This window comes from Bos grunniens, chromosome 4 (genome assembly GCF_055505025.1).
Source record: "Bos grunniens cultivar Pamir isolate PY7600 chromosome 4, Bosgru_T2T1.0, whole genome shotgun sequence".
Classification (NCBI taxonomy): domain Eukaryota; kingdom Metazoa; phylum Chordata; class Mammalia; order Artiodactyla; family Bovidae; genus Bos; species Bos grunniens.
The window spans coordinates 863,546-880,611 of NC_141168.1; the positions used below are offsets into that span (position 1 = coordinate 863,546).

Below are 17,066 nucleotides of genomic sequence, written 5' to 3' on the forward strand. Positions count from 1 at the left end.
AGAGAGTTCCAGAAAAACATCTATTTCTGCTTCATTGACTATGCCAAAGCCTTTGACTGTGTGGATCACAATAAACTCTGGAAAATTCTGAAAGAGATGGGAATACCAGGCCACCTGACCTGCCTCTTGAGAAACCTATATGCAGGTCAGGAAGCAACAGTTAGAACTGGACATGGAACAAGAGCCTGGTTACAAATAGGAAAAGGAGTATGTCAAGGCTGTATATTGTCACCCTGCTTATTTAACTTATATGCAGAGTACATCATGAGAAACGCTGGACTGGAAGGAACACCAGCTGGAATCAAGATTTCCGGGAGAAATATCAGTAACCTCAGATATGCAGATGACACCACCCTTATGGCAGAAAATGAAGAAGAACTAGAAAGCCTCTTGATGAAGGTGAAAGTGGAGAGTGAAAAAGTTAGTTTAAAGTTCAAGATTCAGAAAACTAAAGATCATGGCATCTGGTCCCATCATTTCATGGCAAATAGATGGGGAAACAGTGTCAGACTTTATTTTTGGGGGCTCCAAAATCACTGCAGATGGTGATTGCAGCCATGAAATTAAAACACCCTTACTCCTTGGAAGGAAAGTTATGACCAACCTAGATAGCATATTCAAAAGCAGAGACATTACTTTGCCAACAAAGGTCCATCTACTCAAGGCTATGGGTTTTTCCAGTAGTCATGTATGGATGTGAGAGTTGGACTGTGAAGACAGCTGAGCGCCGAAGAATTGATGCCTTTGAACTGTGGTGTTGGAGAAGACTCTTGAGAGTCCCTTGGACTGCAAGGAGATCCAACCAGTCCATTCTGAAGGAGATCAGCCCTGGGATTTCTTTGGAAGGAATGCTAAAGCTGAAACTCCAGTACTTTGGCCACCTCATGTGAAGAGTTGATTCATTAGAAAAGACTCTGATGCTGGGAGGGATTGAGGGCAGGAGGAGAAGGGGACAACAGAGGATGAGATGACTGGATGGCATCACTGACTCGATGGACATAAGTTTGAGTGAACTCTGGGAGTTGGTGATGGACAGGGAGGCCTGGCGTGCTGTGATTCATGGAGTCGCAAAGAGTCGGACACGACTGAGCGACTGAACTGAACTGAACTGATGAATCTTGGCTATTATTTGTTTTTCTATAAAGTATTAAGATATACTATAGAGTAATTGCAATTGTTTTTTACTTTTTTGCAGGTCATTTTTAGATGAATTGAAGGCATGTGTCATTTCTGAGGATATTGAAGGCATAGTATGTCTCACAGCTGTTGTGCACATTATTTTGGTAATTAATAAAGGTTGGTTGAGTCTCCTCTTGTATTGTTTGGGATACTGCTGAGTGTGTCTTACATAGATCCTCTTTAGAATGTTTGGGAACGAGTACCCTGCCAGTCAGGCTGTCAAGGCGCTTTCTCCCAGCTTTCCATGTCCCACACGTGTGCTGTCTGCCTGGGCGTCTGCTGTGCAGCTGCCCTGTACCAGCATGAATCACAGTACTTCCCTAACGCAGCTCCTGTCCACTCTTCCCAGGACCCATTATGTCTCCTTCTCTGTACCTCAGACCAAATTTCTGTTGATACGTCATTTATTGCCTTTGCCGTGTATGTTTAAAAGTCAGAATCATTTTTGCCAATGATAGTGTGTTTTGGTATTAATATTTTAGGTATCTGTGTTTCGCTTTAACTGTGTGTACTCTGAGTATCCTAGCCAGTTGAAATACTATTGGAAAAATGATCAGAGATACCTCTGAGATACTTACCAAAGTGAAAAATAGAGTAATAACCCTGCAAGTGACTACGGTTGGGTTTCTATATTTTTTGACAAGTTTTAGTAACGTTGAAATTATTTTCTAGGTATTATGCATAGGGGGCTCTTCGCAAAACAAGTTATTCCTATAAGCATGAATGCATAGTATGGCTGTAGATTCATGACAGGAATTTGTAGCTAGTGTGACCCCAGCCGGGAATCTGGAAAGACTTGCCTGAGGGCATGTCTACTGGGCGCCAATCGACAAGGTGAGGGATGTTCTCCACATAGAGGGTGTGAGGTGACTGAGCAGAGTCTGCACATGGGGGACGTTCTCTACGTGGAGGGTGTGAGGTGACTGAGCAGAGTCTGCGGGTGAGGGACGTTCTCCACGTGAAGGGTGTGAGGTGACAGGAGAATCTGTGCTTGAGGGATGTTCTCCACACGGAGGGTGTCAGGTGACTGAGGAGAGTCTGCGGGTGAGGGACGTTCTCCACACGGAGGGTGTGAGGTGACTGAGCAGAGTCTGCAGGTGAGGGACGTTCTCCACGTGGAGCGTGTGAGGTGACAGGAGAATCTGTGCTTGAGGGACGTTCTCCACATGGAGGGTGTCAGGTGACTGAGGAGAGTCTGCGGGTGAGGGACGTTCTCCACACAGAGGGTGTGAGGTGACTGAGCAGAGTCTGCAGGTGAGGGACGTTCTCCACGTGGAGCATGTGAGGTGACAGGAGAATCTGTGCTTGAGGGACGTTCTCCACATGGAGGGTGTGAGGTGACTGAGCAGAGTCTGTGGGTGAGGGACGTTCTCCACACAGAGGGTGTGAGGTGACTGAGCAGAGTCTGCGGGTGAGGGATGTTCTCCACACAGAGGGTGTGAGGTGACTGAGCAGAGTCTGCGGGTGAGGGACGTTCTCCACGTGGAGCGTGTGAGGTGACAGGAGAATCTGTGCTTGAGGGACGTTCTCCACATGGAGGGTGTCAGGTGACTGAGGAGAGTCTGCGGGTGAGGGACGCTCTCCACACGTAGGGTGTGAGGTGACTGAGCAGAGTCTGCGGGTGAGGGACGTTCTCCACGTGGAGGGTGTGAGGTGACAGGAGAATCTGTGCTTGAGGGACGTTCTCCACATGGAGGGTGTCAGGTGACTGAGGAGAGTCTGCGGGTGAGGGACGTTCTCCACACGGAGGGTGTGAGGTGACTGAGCAGAGTCTGCGGGTGAGGGACGTTCTCCACACGGAGGGTGTGAGGTGACTGAGCAGAGTCTGCGGGTGAGGGACGTTCTCCACACAGAGGGTGTGAGGTGACTGAGCAGAGTCTGCGGGTGAGGGACGTTCTCCACACGGAGGGTGTGAGGTGACTGAGCAGAGTCTGTGGGTGCAGGACGTTCTTCTCATGGATGTGTGAATGGAGATTGAGGAGTGAATGAGCACCTAGTACTTAATAAGTACTTAGACGTTAGCCAAGCAGGAGATGATTCTGAAATGTGTTAGTTTCATTACTGTTGAAGATGGTGATGATCAAGTCTGATGGCACGGGCAGCAGAATGGGATCATGCCTTTGAAAACTACCTCAGATGTGAGAAGTGTTTTTGTAATCCCTTACTGGATCTTCTAGCATCCCTTTAAAGGAATTATTTCTGTTCCACAGGTCAATGATGCACTAACTTAGGTGAGGATAGGAGGCTTTGTCTTAACTAAAATTGTACCTGCATTGAAAAAGTACGTGTACTTTTTGATTGGTTGTGTTCAAAATTTTTCTGTCTTTAACAGGTAAACATAAGACTTCAAAAGTGAAGGATGTTGCAGCTAGTATTGAGAGAAAACTAAAGACATTCATGGAAATTACTCTGGAGGAGGATAGCTTGGAAAGGTAAAGCAGTAGCTACACACCAGCTGTGATTATCTGAACTCTCCTAGGTGTTCCTTAATATATATTAGATCTCGCTTCCATTTCTGCTAGTTGCAAGCAGGTAGAGAACTGGGGATTGAAGGGACAGAAATGTTTCTATTGGCGAGACCCCTTGGGCATGTTTTAATTGCTTCCCCATTCTGTCTTTAAAAACAAAACCAAAACTGTTACTGGTGAGATTCTGCCCTGGAAAAGTGAGGGCGTACAACTCACTTTATATGACTTTAAATCTAAGCAGGTTATATTTGGTGGTTTGCTATATTTTTGAAACCATGGATATTCATAGGATATAATTATCTGTTTACAAATATACATGATGGGAATGGGAAGATCGCTCCAGAGACTGAAGAAACATGCATTGTTTTCCACTTTCTGGGTGGCCAGTTGCTGCCACATGGACTACTAAGAATGTGTTCATTGCTCTGTTTTTCCCAAGTATTTCTGTTGCTATGTACAGTTTTTGACATGCTGTGCAATTTCCTGTAGACTCTTTTCTGAATTGTGTCTGACTCTCAGACCAGCCATAGAAGCAGTGCTTTCCTTCTATTTTCTGAACACCGTATGGTTAGGTATTACAGGGCTTTGAACCAGGTAATTAGTTTTATATAAGCCTGGGAAATAAACCACTTTTCAGATCTACTTTCTCCTTAGAAGAAAGGCTTTCAAAATCCTAAATTGCTGACTTTTAACAAAGACAGTCTTTTCTTCTTGCCAATCTGTAGACCTGTCTTTACTTTTCTCACCTTACTGCATTAGCTAGGGCTTCCAGTACAATACTGAAAGGGACTGGTGAAAGGACCCACTTGTCTTATACAAGATTTTAGTGGGAACGCTTCCTGTTTCTCACCATTAAGCACAATGTTAGCTGTAGACGTTCTTTATCAAGTTGAGGATGTTCCCGACTACTCCCAATTTACAAATAGTTCTTATAGTGGGTGTTGGATCTTGTCAAAAACCTTTTCTGCATCTACTTACCAGATCATATCATTTTTCTTTTTGAGCCTGTTGATGTGATAGGTTACAATAGTTGATTTCCAGATACTAACCCAGCTTTGCATACCTGGGATAAATCCCAGTCGGTCATGGTATGTAATTTTTTAATATACTGTTGAGTTTATGTTTTATTGAGTGTTTTTGCATCTGTGGGATTTCCCTGATAGCTCAGTTGGTAAAGAATCTGCCTGCAATGCAGGAGGCCCCAGTTCGATTTCTGGGTGGGGAAGATCCACTGGAGAAGGGATAGGCTACCCACTCCGGTATTCTTGGGCTTCCCTTGTGGGTCACTTGGTAAAGAATCCACCTGCAATGCGGGAGACCTGGGTTTGATCCTTGAGTTGGGATGATCTCCTGGAGAAGGGAAAGGCTACCCACTCCAGTATTCTGGCCTGGAGAATTCCATGGACTGTATAGTTTGTGGGGTTGCAAAGAGTCGGATATGACTGAGTGACTCTCATGAGGGAGATCATTTTGTATTTATCTTTCCTTGTAATGTTTTTGTCTGGCTTTACTACTAGGGAAATGCTAGCCTCATAGAATGAGTTAGAAAGTATTCCTTCCCTTCTTTCTTCTGAAAGAGATTGTAAATAATTGGTAAACTTCTTCCTCAAACATTTGGCACAATTAATTCATCAGTGAATCCATCTGGGTCTGTTGCTTTGGAAGGTTATTAATCATTTATTCAATTTTTTGAGATCCTGGTCCCATTCCTGGGTCAAGAAGATCCACTGGAGAAGGGATTGGCTACCCACTCCAGTATTCTTGGGGTTCCCTGATGGCTCAGCTGGTAAAGAATCTGCCTGCAATGTGGGAGACGTGGGTTCAATCCCTGGGCTGGGAAGATCCCCTGGAAAAGGGAACGTCTACCCGCTCAAGTATGCTGGCCTGGAGAATTCCATGGACCGTACAGTCTATGGGGTCGCAAAGAATTGGACACGACTGAGTGACTTTCACTTGCTGTTCAGATTGTCTATTTCATCTTGAAATAGTTTTGGCAGACTGTGTCTTTCAGGAATTTGGTCCATCTCATCTAGGTTGTCAACTTTGTGGGCATAGTATTCCTTAATTATCTTTTATAATGTCCATGGGATCTGTAGTCATGTCCCCTCTTTCATTTCTGATATTAGTAATTTGTATCCTCTTTTTTTTTCCAGTCTGACTAGAGGCTTGTTGGGCTTTCCTAGTACCTCAGTGGTAGAGAATCTGCCTGCCAAGCAGGAGACCTGGGTTCCTTCCCTGGGTGGGGAAGATCCCCTGTCGAAGGGAATGGCAACCCACTCTAGTATTCTTGCCTGGGAAATCCCATGGACAGAGGAGCCTGGTGGGCTTCAGACCACGGGGTCACAAAGGAGCTGGCACAACCTAGCCACTAAACAACAAAGAGGCTTATTGGTTTTATTGATCTTCAAAAGAACCAGATTTTAGTTTCTTTGATTTCGTCTATTGATTTCTTTTTTTAAATTTTTTTGCTTTCTGTCCTAATTTTTATTATTTTTTGTCTTTTGCCTGCTTTGGATTTAATTTAGTCTTTTTTTTTTTTTTTTCTGGCTTCCTAAGGTAGAAGCCTAATTACTGATTTTGGATGTTCTTTCTTTTCTAATATATTCAGTTGGTGCCTTAAATTATTATTACCCATTAAGCATTGCTTTTGCTGCATGGCACAAATTTCTGTGTTACATTTTCACTCAGTTAAAAATATTTTAAAATCTCTCTTGAAGTTTCCTCTTTGCCCATGTGCTCTTTAGAAGAGTGTCATTTAATCTCTCAGTTCTCCAGTTGCGTTTCTGTAATGGGTCCCTAGTTTAATTCCATGTTATCTGAGAGAGGACACTGTGTGGACTTCCTCTTTGCCCATGTGCTCTTTAGAAGAGTGTCATTTAATCTCTCAGTTCTCCAGTTGCGTTTCTGTAATGGGTCCCTAGTTTAATTCCATGTTATCTGAGAGAGGACACTGTGGGCTTCCGTTCTTTTAAATGTATTGAGGTGTGTCTCATGGCCTAATGCGTGACCTATCTTGGTGAATGTTCCATATGAGCTTGAGAAGAACGCATGTTTTACTGTTGTTGTGTGAAGGCATGTCTAAATGGCAGTTATATCCTGTTGGCGGTGGTGAGTTCATCTCTGTCTTTACTGATATTCTGCTTGCTGGATCTGTCTGTCTGTTTTTGATAGAGGGGTTTTACTGTATATATTTTGTTATCCTGATATTAGGAGCATGTGAATTTAGAACTACTATATCTTCTTGATGAATTGACCCTTTCACTTGTACGAGAGGTCCATCTTTTTCTCTAGCATGCTTTTCTCTAGCTATTTCTCATGCTTTTTCTCTAGCATGCTTTTCTCCATAGAATCCATTCTGTTAGCTATTAAGACGGCTCCCCAGCCTCGTCTGGTGAACATGTTCAGAGTGCTAGTGGTGTTTTAAGGAGGTAGAAACCCCACAGTGACAGGACAGCCTGAGCGCCAAGTCGGGTTCCTGTCAGGGTGTCGGTGTGATGGGTTGGAGCTGGTGAGGGTTATAGTGAACGCTGAAGCATGGAGGAGCTATGCTCCCACTGGGGAGGACTTGCAGCCCGAGGCTGACCCTCACTCCCGGGAGGGAGAAGCCCTGAGGCCTCCTGGGGGCACGCTGCCCATCTGGTCCCTGGGAGCTCAGGGGGCTCGTGCACACAGCGGTGCTGAGAGCTGCCCGGCCAAGCGAGCCTCACTGCGCCCACGCGCTACCCCAGCCAGCAGGCACCGTGGAGGGCCCGGAGGGCCAGGGCTGCAGTGCCACCTCTGCGGTCCGGCCTCCCGGTGAAGGCAGGGCCTTGTGGGGAGCCCTCCAGTGGCCCTGCTGACCTGCTTGGTGCCATGCCTCGGTGACAGGCAGCCAGGCACTGGAGGAGGGGGCTGGAGTGTCCTTGGTCTTGCACCAAGCACACGCGTTGAGCTACATGCTTTATTCTGGAGACTTGACTGTTTCCTGTGCAGTTTAAGAAGGATCTTTGAGGGAGAAACCAGCAGACTCTAGGTTTTATGAACCTGTTTTATTTCTGCGTCTGTGGGGAAGAGGAATGTGAGCTTCTGATTTGGAGGAAACTGAAGAGTGTGTGTGTGTTTCTGAAAACACTGTCACCATTTACTTGCTCAGTCGTGTCTGACTCCTTTACGACCCCATGGACTGTAGCCCACCAGGCTCCTCTGTCCATGGGATTTCCCGGGCAAGAATTGGTTGTCGTCTCCTTCTCCAGGGGATCTTCCTGACTCAGGGTTCAAACCTGTGTCTCTTGCATTGACAGGCAGATTCTTTACCACTGAGCCGCCTGGGAAGTCAGGAGAGGGAGGCAAAAAGCCTACAGCACCCGGTATTCCCAGGTGATCCCCTATCCAAGTACCAACCAGGCCTGACCCTGCTTAGCTTCCGAGATCAGACAAGATCGGGCACGTTGCGGGTGGTATGGCTGTCGACAACTGGGCAGTGCAGATATTCAATAAGGCTGTGAGAATTACAAACCAGATAATGACAAGTAATTGTCATAGGACATAGTCATAACCTCAGAAATGTGAGCCTCTTACAGGATTTCTTTGTTAGAAATACCTTCTGTAAGGACAGTTTTTTTGAATAATATGGTATGAACGGCTCTGCGGGACATTTGCACTTGCACAGGCATTCAAGGCTAGTACTTGAATTGTGTTATTAGTTAACGTTGACAGAAAAAAGGCCCTAGAAGTTCAGAACTTACTCTATGGAAAAGAAAAGAATATTCATAGAATTTAAAAACAGGCATGTAATATTTAGAGGGCTAATGGCTGAGCCCTTGACAAGAGTCATGAGTCAGTTGGAGTCAGTGACTAAACAACAAAATGTCATGTTTTGTTTATTCATTGTTTCTAGAACTACATGCAGTTTTCTCTGCTGAGCTGATACACAGATGGGAAGAAAGAATTCTTCCCTTTAAGGCGGAAATGTCCTAAAAAAGCAAATAGGTAGAGGCTGAAATACTGGCTTCCTTCTTAAATATTCAAGAAGCACACTGTAGAAAAACCAGTGTTTGAGGGAAAAGAAGAACCTAAAAACCAAAACATAAAGATCAATGTAATGGAAGATATGCAATTAAGATTTAAGACTATATTTTTAAATATTATTTATTTTTGTCAACATAGAGACGTTAAGGCAGGTTTGCCTTCAAGGCTCTAGGAGCCCTTTGGTCCAGTTAGAGCTTAAGGCAGTGGGGCGTTAATGGGGAAGTGAGTGCTTTCTAAGCAGACACACCAGCCGTCTCTGTAGGGGGGTCAGTGTTTTGTTGACTGGTCCGTTGGGTGCTGTCCTATTGCACTTTCAGAGCCTCACCTGCCGGGAGAGCCAGGCGGGAGGGAGCAGACGCCTGTGCGCTGCTGTGCTGGCGGTTTCCGCGGGCTCCATGCTGCCCACTGCCTGCTGTCTCCACACCCCATGGCGTCCCGGGGCGCAGACAGACGTGACGGCACGTGTGCAGTGGCGGAGAGTGAGAGAGACAGGCAGGCAGCCATCGGTGAGGCAGCAGGGCTGGGCCAGCCAGACACCGATAGGAGTCATTAAAGAAAAGACCAGCTGCAGCCCAAACTAAAAGCCCTTCATTGGAAACACAGCTGATGAACCAGAGCCTCAGCTCCTCGGGGGTCCAAACGGCCTCCATGCAGGGCAACCCGGAGCAGGACAGACACCGCTGCAGAGGAGGGTCCTAGGGGAGGCAGCCGTGCAGCCACCGTGGGGAGAGAGTTTTCATGGCTAAAGACACACGTACTTGTAAAGGTTCTTTTTTGTTGTTGTTTCTGTAACTAAGCTTTAGACGGGACTGGAGAAAAAAATGACCGTAACACAAGTCCACGTGCCCATGCACAGTGCGGCCGAGCCGTACCGAAGCGTCAGCGTGGAGGGCAGAGAAAGGATTACTGTGGGGCCGCACAAGGAGGTGCGTGGCTCGTGCCTTAGAAACACCAGACTCCCCAAAACCTGTCAGCAAAGCCCTTTTCTAGGCAAGCTGAGGGGGGGGTGTGGTTGGTTGTGGCAGCCTTCTTAGTGTCAGATCCTTTGTCCTTGAGGTCGGGTCATGGTCAGATAACAAGGTTCCTGTAAATCTCCACCTCACGAATGTTCTTCTCTGTTCTGACAAGAAAGGGCATAGTCCCAGGACACACATGTCACCCTCTGAGGGCACAGTCCTGGCTGAGGAGCAGGGCTCAGCTGGCGGCTCCGTCAGGGCTGGGCCATCCCCAGACCCTGCTCAGCTCTCATCCCTGAGACAGCCAGGCACTCGGGACCCAACTGACACTCGACTCCTCAGGTGGCTGAAACGGGGGGCGATGGGGGTCAGTTCCTGCAGACTGCATCCATGCAGACCACTGCTGCTGTGAGGGTGCAGACACAGGTGTGGGGCAAGGCTCACCACTGCCCTGAGGTCTGGGCCACGGCCGGCGGGGGTCCTTGGCGAGGGCTCTGGAGCCCCAGATAACCTGCTGGTCCAAGGTGGGGTGAGCCGGGGCACCAGGGACAAGGCCGGGGCCCGCCTCTTACCTCGCTTGCCACCCAACAGCCACCATCGACAGCTGGTTGAATCGGCTCTAATAGTCACTCACGGACAGGTGGTGCCTTAAGGGAATCACCGTGGTGCCAACCCGTGGCTGAGCAGGACGGCTCACCATTGGTCATTGGCAGGTGATTGCTGTGGGCAGAGCCGCTGCGGCACTGCCCAGTGGCTGAGTGGGACCGCCAGTGGTGGCATGCCCACTTGCTGGGTGATGGGGGTGGTGACGGCACGCAGCAGTGACCGTGTGCGAGGGCGGCACTCTGCCACAACGTCACACCTGAGTCTGAACCAAATCCCTGAATTTTGAGACAAAGAAACGTCTTAAAAACTTTTATGTTGGCCTCTACGTGGCCCCTTGTGAAAACTGGGACACGTGAGTCTTACTCGAGATGTGGCCCTGCTGTGGAAACGCACAGGCTCCGCTGCTGGTGTGCAGGGGCCCTGAGCTGCGTCGGTGACGCTGTGTTGATTACAGGTCGACTTCCTTCGGTGTATGGAGTCAGGTAAAATACACTGCTGGCTGTTGGACAGCACAGGTCCTCACTGTGTGAGCCCACTTGTATGCAGGCAGCTCCAGGGGTAAACTTTTACTCTGGGACTACCCTGCCCTGGCTGGCTGAATCTGTGCATGTGGGAGCCGTGTTCTCAGAGAGCTAAGTTATATTCAGATTTTCCACTTCGCAGAGGGTTGGCATCCCAAACCCCTGTGTTGTTCACGGGCCACCTGTATTTCTCGAATTTCACCTGATTTCTGCTAATCTCTCTGAACGTGGCTACTAGAAAATGCCCAGTTACTCTGAGCCTGTCTTGATACTGTTCGGGGCAAGACTCGGGCAGGCCCGAGTGCCTGTGACAGCTCCAGGCTGAAGAGGGAATAAGCTGAGGCCATTTGGGGCCCAGACCGTGCCTCGTCTCAGCAGGGAAGCAGAGGTTGGCTGGCCCACACCCTCTGAAGGAGCTCAGGGAAGGGAGAAGCAAGGTGAGGGGCTGACAAGCTGCCTCGCATCTATGAGCCCCCAGCGTCACCGGGGACGAGGGTGCAGGGGTGGGAGGTGAGGGGTGTGCGGGTCGCGGGCGATAGAGGAAATGGTGTGTGTCATGCGCTGTTGGGGAAGTGGGCCTCGTCCACTGGTGCTCAGCGGGCCGCTGACTGGGTGTGGGAGGGGCGCCCAGGCCGCACCGCTCGCCTGAGCGTGTCAGCACCCTGAGCGGGGCCTCCTGGGTCCAGGGCGCGGCCTTGTGCCGGACGGAGGCAGCGCACCGGCGAGCGCGGGCCCTGTGAGGTGCTCTGCCTGTCCGTCTGTCCTGGGGTGAGCACGGGCCCTGTGAGGTGCTCTGTCTATCTGTCCTGTGGCAAGCGCGGGTGCTGTGAGGTGCTCCATCTATCCTGGGGCGAGCACGGGCCCTGTGAGGGTGCTCTGTCTGCCTGTCTGTCTGTCCTGGGGCGAGCACGGGCCCTGTGAGGTGCTCTGTCTGCCTGTCCATCTGTCCTGGGGTGAGCACGGGCCCTGTGAGGGTGCTCTGTCTGTCTGTCTGTCCTGGGGCAAGTATGGGCCCTGTGAGGTGCTCTGTTTGCCTGTCCGTCTGTCCTGGGTTGAGCATGGACCCTGTGAGGGTGCTCTGTCTGTCCGTCTGTCCTGGGGCGAGCACGGGCCCTGTGAGGTGCTCTGTCTGCCTGTCCGTCTGTCCTGGGGTGAGCACGGGCCCTGTGAGGGTGCTCTGTCTGTCCTGGGGCGAGTATGGGCCCTGTGAGGGTGCTCTGTCCGTTTGTCTGTCCTGGGTTGAGCACGGGCCCTGTGAGGGTGCTCTGTCTGTCCTGGGGCGAGTATGGGCCCTGTGAGGGTGCTCTGTCCGTTTGTCTGTCCTGGGTTGAGCACGGGCCCTGTGAGGGTGCTCTGTCCGTCTGTCTGTCCTGGGGCGAGTATGGGCCCTGTGAGGGTGCTCTGTCCGTTTGTCTGTCCTGGGTTGAGCACGGGCCCTGTGAGGGTGCTCTGTCCGTCTGTCTGTCCTGGGTTGAGTGCGGGCCCTGTGAGGATGCTCTGTCTGTCCGTCTGTCCTGGGGCGAGCATGGGCCCTGTGAGGTGTTCTGTCTGTCTGTCCTGGGGCAAGCACGGACCCTGTGAGGGTGCTCTGTCTGTCTGTCTGTCCTGGGGCGAGTATGGACCCTGTGAGGTGCTCTGTCCTCCGTCTGTCCTGGGGCGAGCGTGGGCCCTGTGAGGTGCTCTGTCTTCCGTCTGTCCTGGGGCGAGCATGGGCCCTGTGAGGTGTTCTGTCTGTCTGTCCTGGGGCAAGCGCGGGCCCTGTGAGGGTACTCTGTCTGTCTGTCTGTCCTGGGGCGAGTATGGACCCTGTGAGGTGCAGTGTCCTCCGTCTGTCCTGGGGCGAGCATGGGCCCTGTGAGGTGTTCTGTCTGTCTGTCCTGGGGCAAGCGCGGGCCCTGTGAGGGTACTCTGTCTGTCTGTCTGTCCTGGGGCGAGTATGGACCCTGTGAGGTGCAGTGTCCTCCGTCTGTCCTGGGGCGAGCACGGGCCCTGTGAGGTGCTCCGTCTGTCCCGGCGCCTGGCCGCCCCGAGTCTGTGAGGCGGGTCTTACTCCGCCTGCTGCGGGGCCCTGGCCGCTCCCGTCCCCTTTGTGTGCTGCAGACTGTCACGCACCCGCCTGGCGAACGTGAGGCCGCGTTTCCATCGCTGACTCTCTCTTTCTGTGTTTCAGGTTTCTCTACGAATCCTCATCAAGGACTTTGGGAGCACTTTTGAATTCATAACCAAGCCAATGTCTTGGTCATGTAAAAATAGAGGAAAAGGACTCTACAGAAAGTGAGATGACTGTATTTTTCTAGTTTTTTAACGTTAACAACCCACATAATAGAGAAGAGGCAGGGCTGCTTTGGGGTGGGTGTGAGTGGAGACCTCAAAGGTCTTGACATTTGTGTGGAGCGCCTGCACGAAGGATACGTTTCATTTAACAGGTCTAGGTGTCTCTGGTGCAGAACCCCCATTGCATGAAGAAAAGACAATTTTCTAGCAAGCCCGATGGTTGTAAAAATGACTTTCATGTATCATATTGCTTGCAGACTCTGAGTAATAAAGTGGTGGCAACACCTGTTTGTGTACTTGATTGATGAACACTAGTGCGTGTCTTCCCTCCAGGGACCAGGGCTGCGCTCTGGGCCGGGCCTGGCCCTCCGCCAGGGGCAGCGGTGAGACCCATGGCGGGGCCAGGTGGGTGTGGGGAGGAGGCCACCCTGGGGCCTGACGCAGCCGCCCCCTGCCCCCGGGCATGGACGAGGCCCTGAGGCTGTGCGCACGGCACACGAACCCAGTCATCCAGCCTGACTGCTGAGCCAAGAGCCGCCCTGGCTGCGTCCCGCTGACTTCATCTCTGCGCCCCCGTTACTGGGGTCTCCACGTTCAGATCCCGATAGCCCTGGCTCGGTCCAAGGCCAGCAGCCTGCATCCTGGGCGCTGCGTTGAACGCACGCACGTTCACTCTCAGCCCCAGGAGGAAGGCGGGCAGTTCCGATGGCACAGGGCCTCTGCCCCTCCAAGAACGGCCTGTGCAGCGATGGCGCTGAGGGGAGGCCTCCCTGCGGGGCGTCTGCAGGCTGAGGCGGGCTGCTTGTCGCAGCTAACTCTGAACATGAGACCCTGAACACCTTTGCTGCTTAACTAAGCCATGGTTTATATTGGTGAATGGCCTTTCTTTTCTTTTTTGCCCTTGATTTAGTTTCTAGAAGAGTCAAGCCTCATAAAGTGAACTGAGGAGTGTTCTGTCTTTATTCCTGGGAGAGTTTGTGCAAGATGAGAAGTAGTTCCTGGGATTTTTGTAGCACTGAACTCTAAAAGGGACCTTGGTGTTTGTTTTCTTAGTGGGAAGAGGTTAATTTGCTTTTTAATTCACATGTAAGCCTTCAGTCAGGTTTTCTTTTGTGTGAAACAATGTGTGAAGTAATGCAATTTGTGGAAAAATATAATTCAGTTTTTATTGGGTCAAAATAGTTCAGAAAACTCTGATGTAGGCATACGCCCTAGAGAAATTGCTATATGTGTGCATGGAAGACAGGGAGGGTCTCAGATAGGGAGCGTGAGGCTTCACGAGAGGAGTGGGTTTAACACTCACAACACTGAACACTGTTCACTCACACACACATGTGACAACAGTATGTGGGTGAGCAGGATTTGAACGCTGAACACTACGCTCACGCGTGTGACCACAATATGTGGGTGAGCAGGATTTGAACACTGAACACTACGCTCACGCGTGTGACCACAGTATGTGGGTGAGCAGGATTTGAACACTGAACACTACGCTCACGCGTGTGACCACAGTATGTGGGTGAGCAGGACGGGATGAAGACACTTCCTGCCAGTCCACCCCGCTCATTTCCTGCCCACCCACTCACAGAAGGCCTCCGACCCATCATCACACATGGAGTAAAGGCAGGTCCCTTCACTGGGGCTTCGTCTCTCCCAGCTGGAGGCCCTTCTTGCTGCATCCACCTCCGGGGCTCCAGAATCTTCTAAGTGCCCAGCCCTCTCGTGCTCACCCCGATTGCTCTGAGCTTTGGGGTGCAGGTCCTGTCTCCCACTCTGGGCTGTGCCCTGGAGCCGGCAGGACTCCGTGGGACAGAGCTGTCCCCTGGGCAGGATGAGAGCGCACTCGGGGGCAGGCAGTGGTGGCCCATCCTGAGCTGAGCTGGGCAGCCTCTGCAGCAGCAGGATGGGGAGTGTTCCCCTCGCCTCATGGGGCTCTAAGGGGGTCACGGGCTGGCAGCTGCGGGCCCGTTAGAGGCGTATCTCCTGGGGGTCTGGCAGCCCGACTTCTCTCCTGCTGGAACCAGGACCATCTGATGACTCACACTGGGTTCGCGGTTCAGACAGACCCGGGCTGTGTTTGTGCAATAAAGACCTGCCAGCTGGAAATGGCCAATGGCAGTTTTGACCGAATCAGTCAACAGTTCAAGTTCCATCACGGCTGACCAGAGTGGCGGCCAAACTAAGATAAGTAACTTGGGGTTGTCTGTCAGTCCTGTTTCAGGCGCCCACCAACACGTGGGTTGTCTGCTTCCTGGAAGCCCACCCCATAGCTGTTGCTTTGGAGACGGGTCCTGGCTGAGTAGCAACCCAGTGGGCATCCCAGCCTAGCATGCCGGGCGCCTGCCGATGCAAGGGAAGACCCTGTCGGTGCTGCTGACCTGGCTGAGGGCCTGGGCTCCACGAAGGAGCCCGCCTCCCAGAGGCTCCCATGCTACCGTCCTGGTGGATCCCCCACAGCTGGGCCATGTTCTCCACCAGAGAACAAGAGGCCCAGCTCCCCATCCTGACAGCTTTCTGGAGCCAATAAGACATCATGGTTAGGCTGGTCGGCTCCGAGCAAGTCCAGAGCGCTGGCTGACGGGTTTCCCAGCCGTCTCCTCTGTCTCCACTCGGCAGTGCCAAGGCTGCGGGGCCAGGGTCTGAGCCCCCCTCGTGGGGGGAGTCCCCCTCTGCTTCCTCCTCGGGTGGGCAGAAGACCTGAAGGGACATGTGCCTCAGGGGCCTTGAAAATGTTGGGAGAGTCATTCCTTGACCTGTGACCGCAACTGTGTTCTTACTGTGCAGCCTTGGACCGGGTCATACACAGGCCCCGGCCGGTGTGTCAGCGGGAAAGGCACAAAGCGTGAGTGCACGTGGAAGACACCCACCCTGCCCAAGGGGCTCAGGAAGCAAGCACGCGTGTGGGTGTGTGCCGCACACACAGTGGACAGATCCGCGCGTGTGCACCGTTCACAGCACTGACGTGTGCTCACACACCGTATCCTCGGCTGTACCCACACGCATCCGTGCTCCTGTGTGCACACTCGCCCCTACGTGTCAGGGCCCGGCACGGGCTTCCTCTCGTGACCACCTCCCCAGTGGCATCCCAGAAAGGGCTGTGCACAGCTGTGCCGCCCGCGGGAAGTCGGGCTGCCTGGGGGCCGGCCCTGTCTCCACGCGAGGTTTCCTCCCCCCTCCTGCCTCAGGTCCCCTCCTGCCCCGGGAGCTTCCTCTGTCCTGCTCCCAGTGGAATAGTGCAGCTGATGCCGGGTGAGGCAGGGCCTGGCACCGTCTGCCTCCTTAGATCCCCGCCGTCTGGCGGCTCCACGCCTCTGTCCGTGGGCTGTGACTGCAGCTTCCCTGCGGTGCCCCCTGTGGGTCCGGTCCCCACGCTCCATTTCGGGGGCCTTGCCCTCTGACTGTTGCTGGGACTGCCATTCCTGGAGCTTGGCACAGCTGACCCAGGCCAAGCCAGGGAGCCAAGGATGCCGGGGGCCGAGCGGGCAGGGTGTGAGGACAGTCAGCCACACGCACGCACACACACACCTCACTGAGTACACATGCAGACACGCATGCACACACCTCACTGCTGACACACACAGACACGCACACACCTCACTGCTGACACACACACACACACGCATGCACACACCTTAGTACACACAGACATGCACACACCTCACTTCTGACATACACAGACATGCATGTACACACACACCTCGCTTCTGACACAGACACACACGTACGCACACACCTCACTTCTGACACATACACACACGCACTCACCTCACTGCTGACACACACAGATACGCACACAGCCCATCTCTCTCTCACACAGATACACACACATACACGTACACACCTCACTTCTCTCTGACACACACACATATGCACTCACACAGCCCACCTCTCTCTCTCACACACACACACACACACGCATGCATACAGCCCACCTCTCTCACACACACACACGTGCACGCACAAAGCCAACCTCTCTAACACACACATAGACACACATGCACAGCCCACCTCTCACACACACACACAAACATGCATGCACACAGCCCACCTCACAC

At 51.8% G+C, this 17,066-nt stretch overlaps 1 protein-coding gene and 1 pseudogene across 2 annotated transcripts in view; one reads left to right on the forward strand and one right to left on the reverse strand.

The window, feature by feature from the left end:
• NCAPG2 (non-SMC condensin II complex subunit G2) overlaps nucleotides 1–13,312 on the forward strand; it is a 73,356-nt gene extending 60,044 nt beyond the window's left edge. For both annotated transcript variants that reach the window (XM_086394671.1, XM_086394673.1), the window contains 3 exons: nucleotides 1,196–1,296; nucleotides 3,512–3,611; nucleotides 12,908–13,312. In XM_086394671.1, the coding sequence (XP_086250797.1) occupies nucleotides 1,196–1,296; nucleotides 3,512–3,611; nucleotides 12,908–12,959 (253 nt within the window). In that variant the 3' untranslated portion in view covers nucleotides 12,960–13,312. The remainder of the gene's footprint in view (nucleotides 1–1,195; nucleotides 1,297–3,511; nucleotides 3,612–12,907) is intronic.
• On the reverse strand, nucleotides 7,979–8,097 carry LOC147373360 (5S ribosomal RNA; annotated as a pseudogene).
• Nucleotides 13,313–17,066: the final 3,754 nt, after the last annotated feature.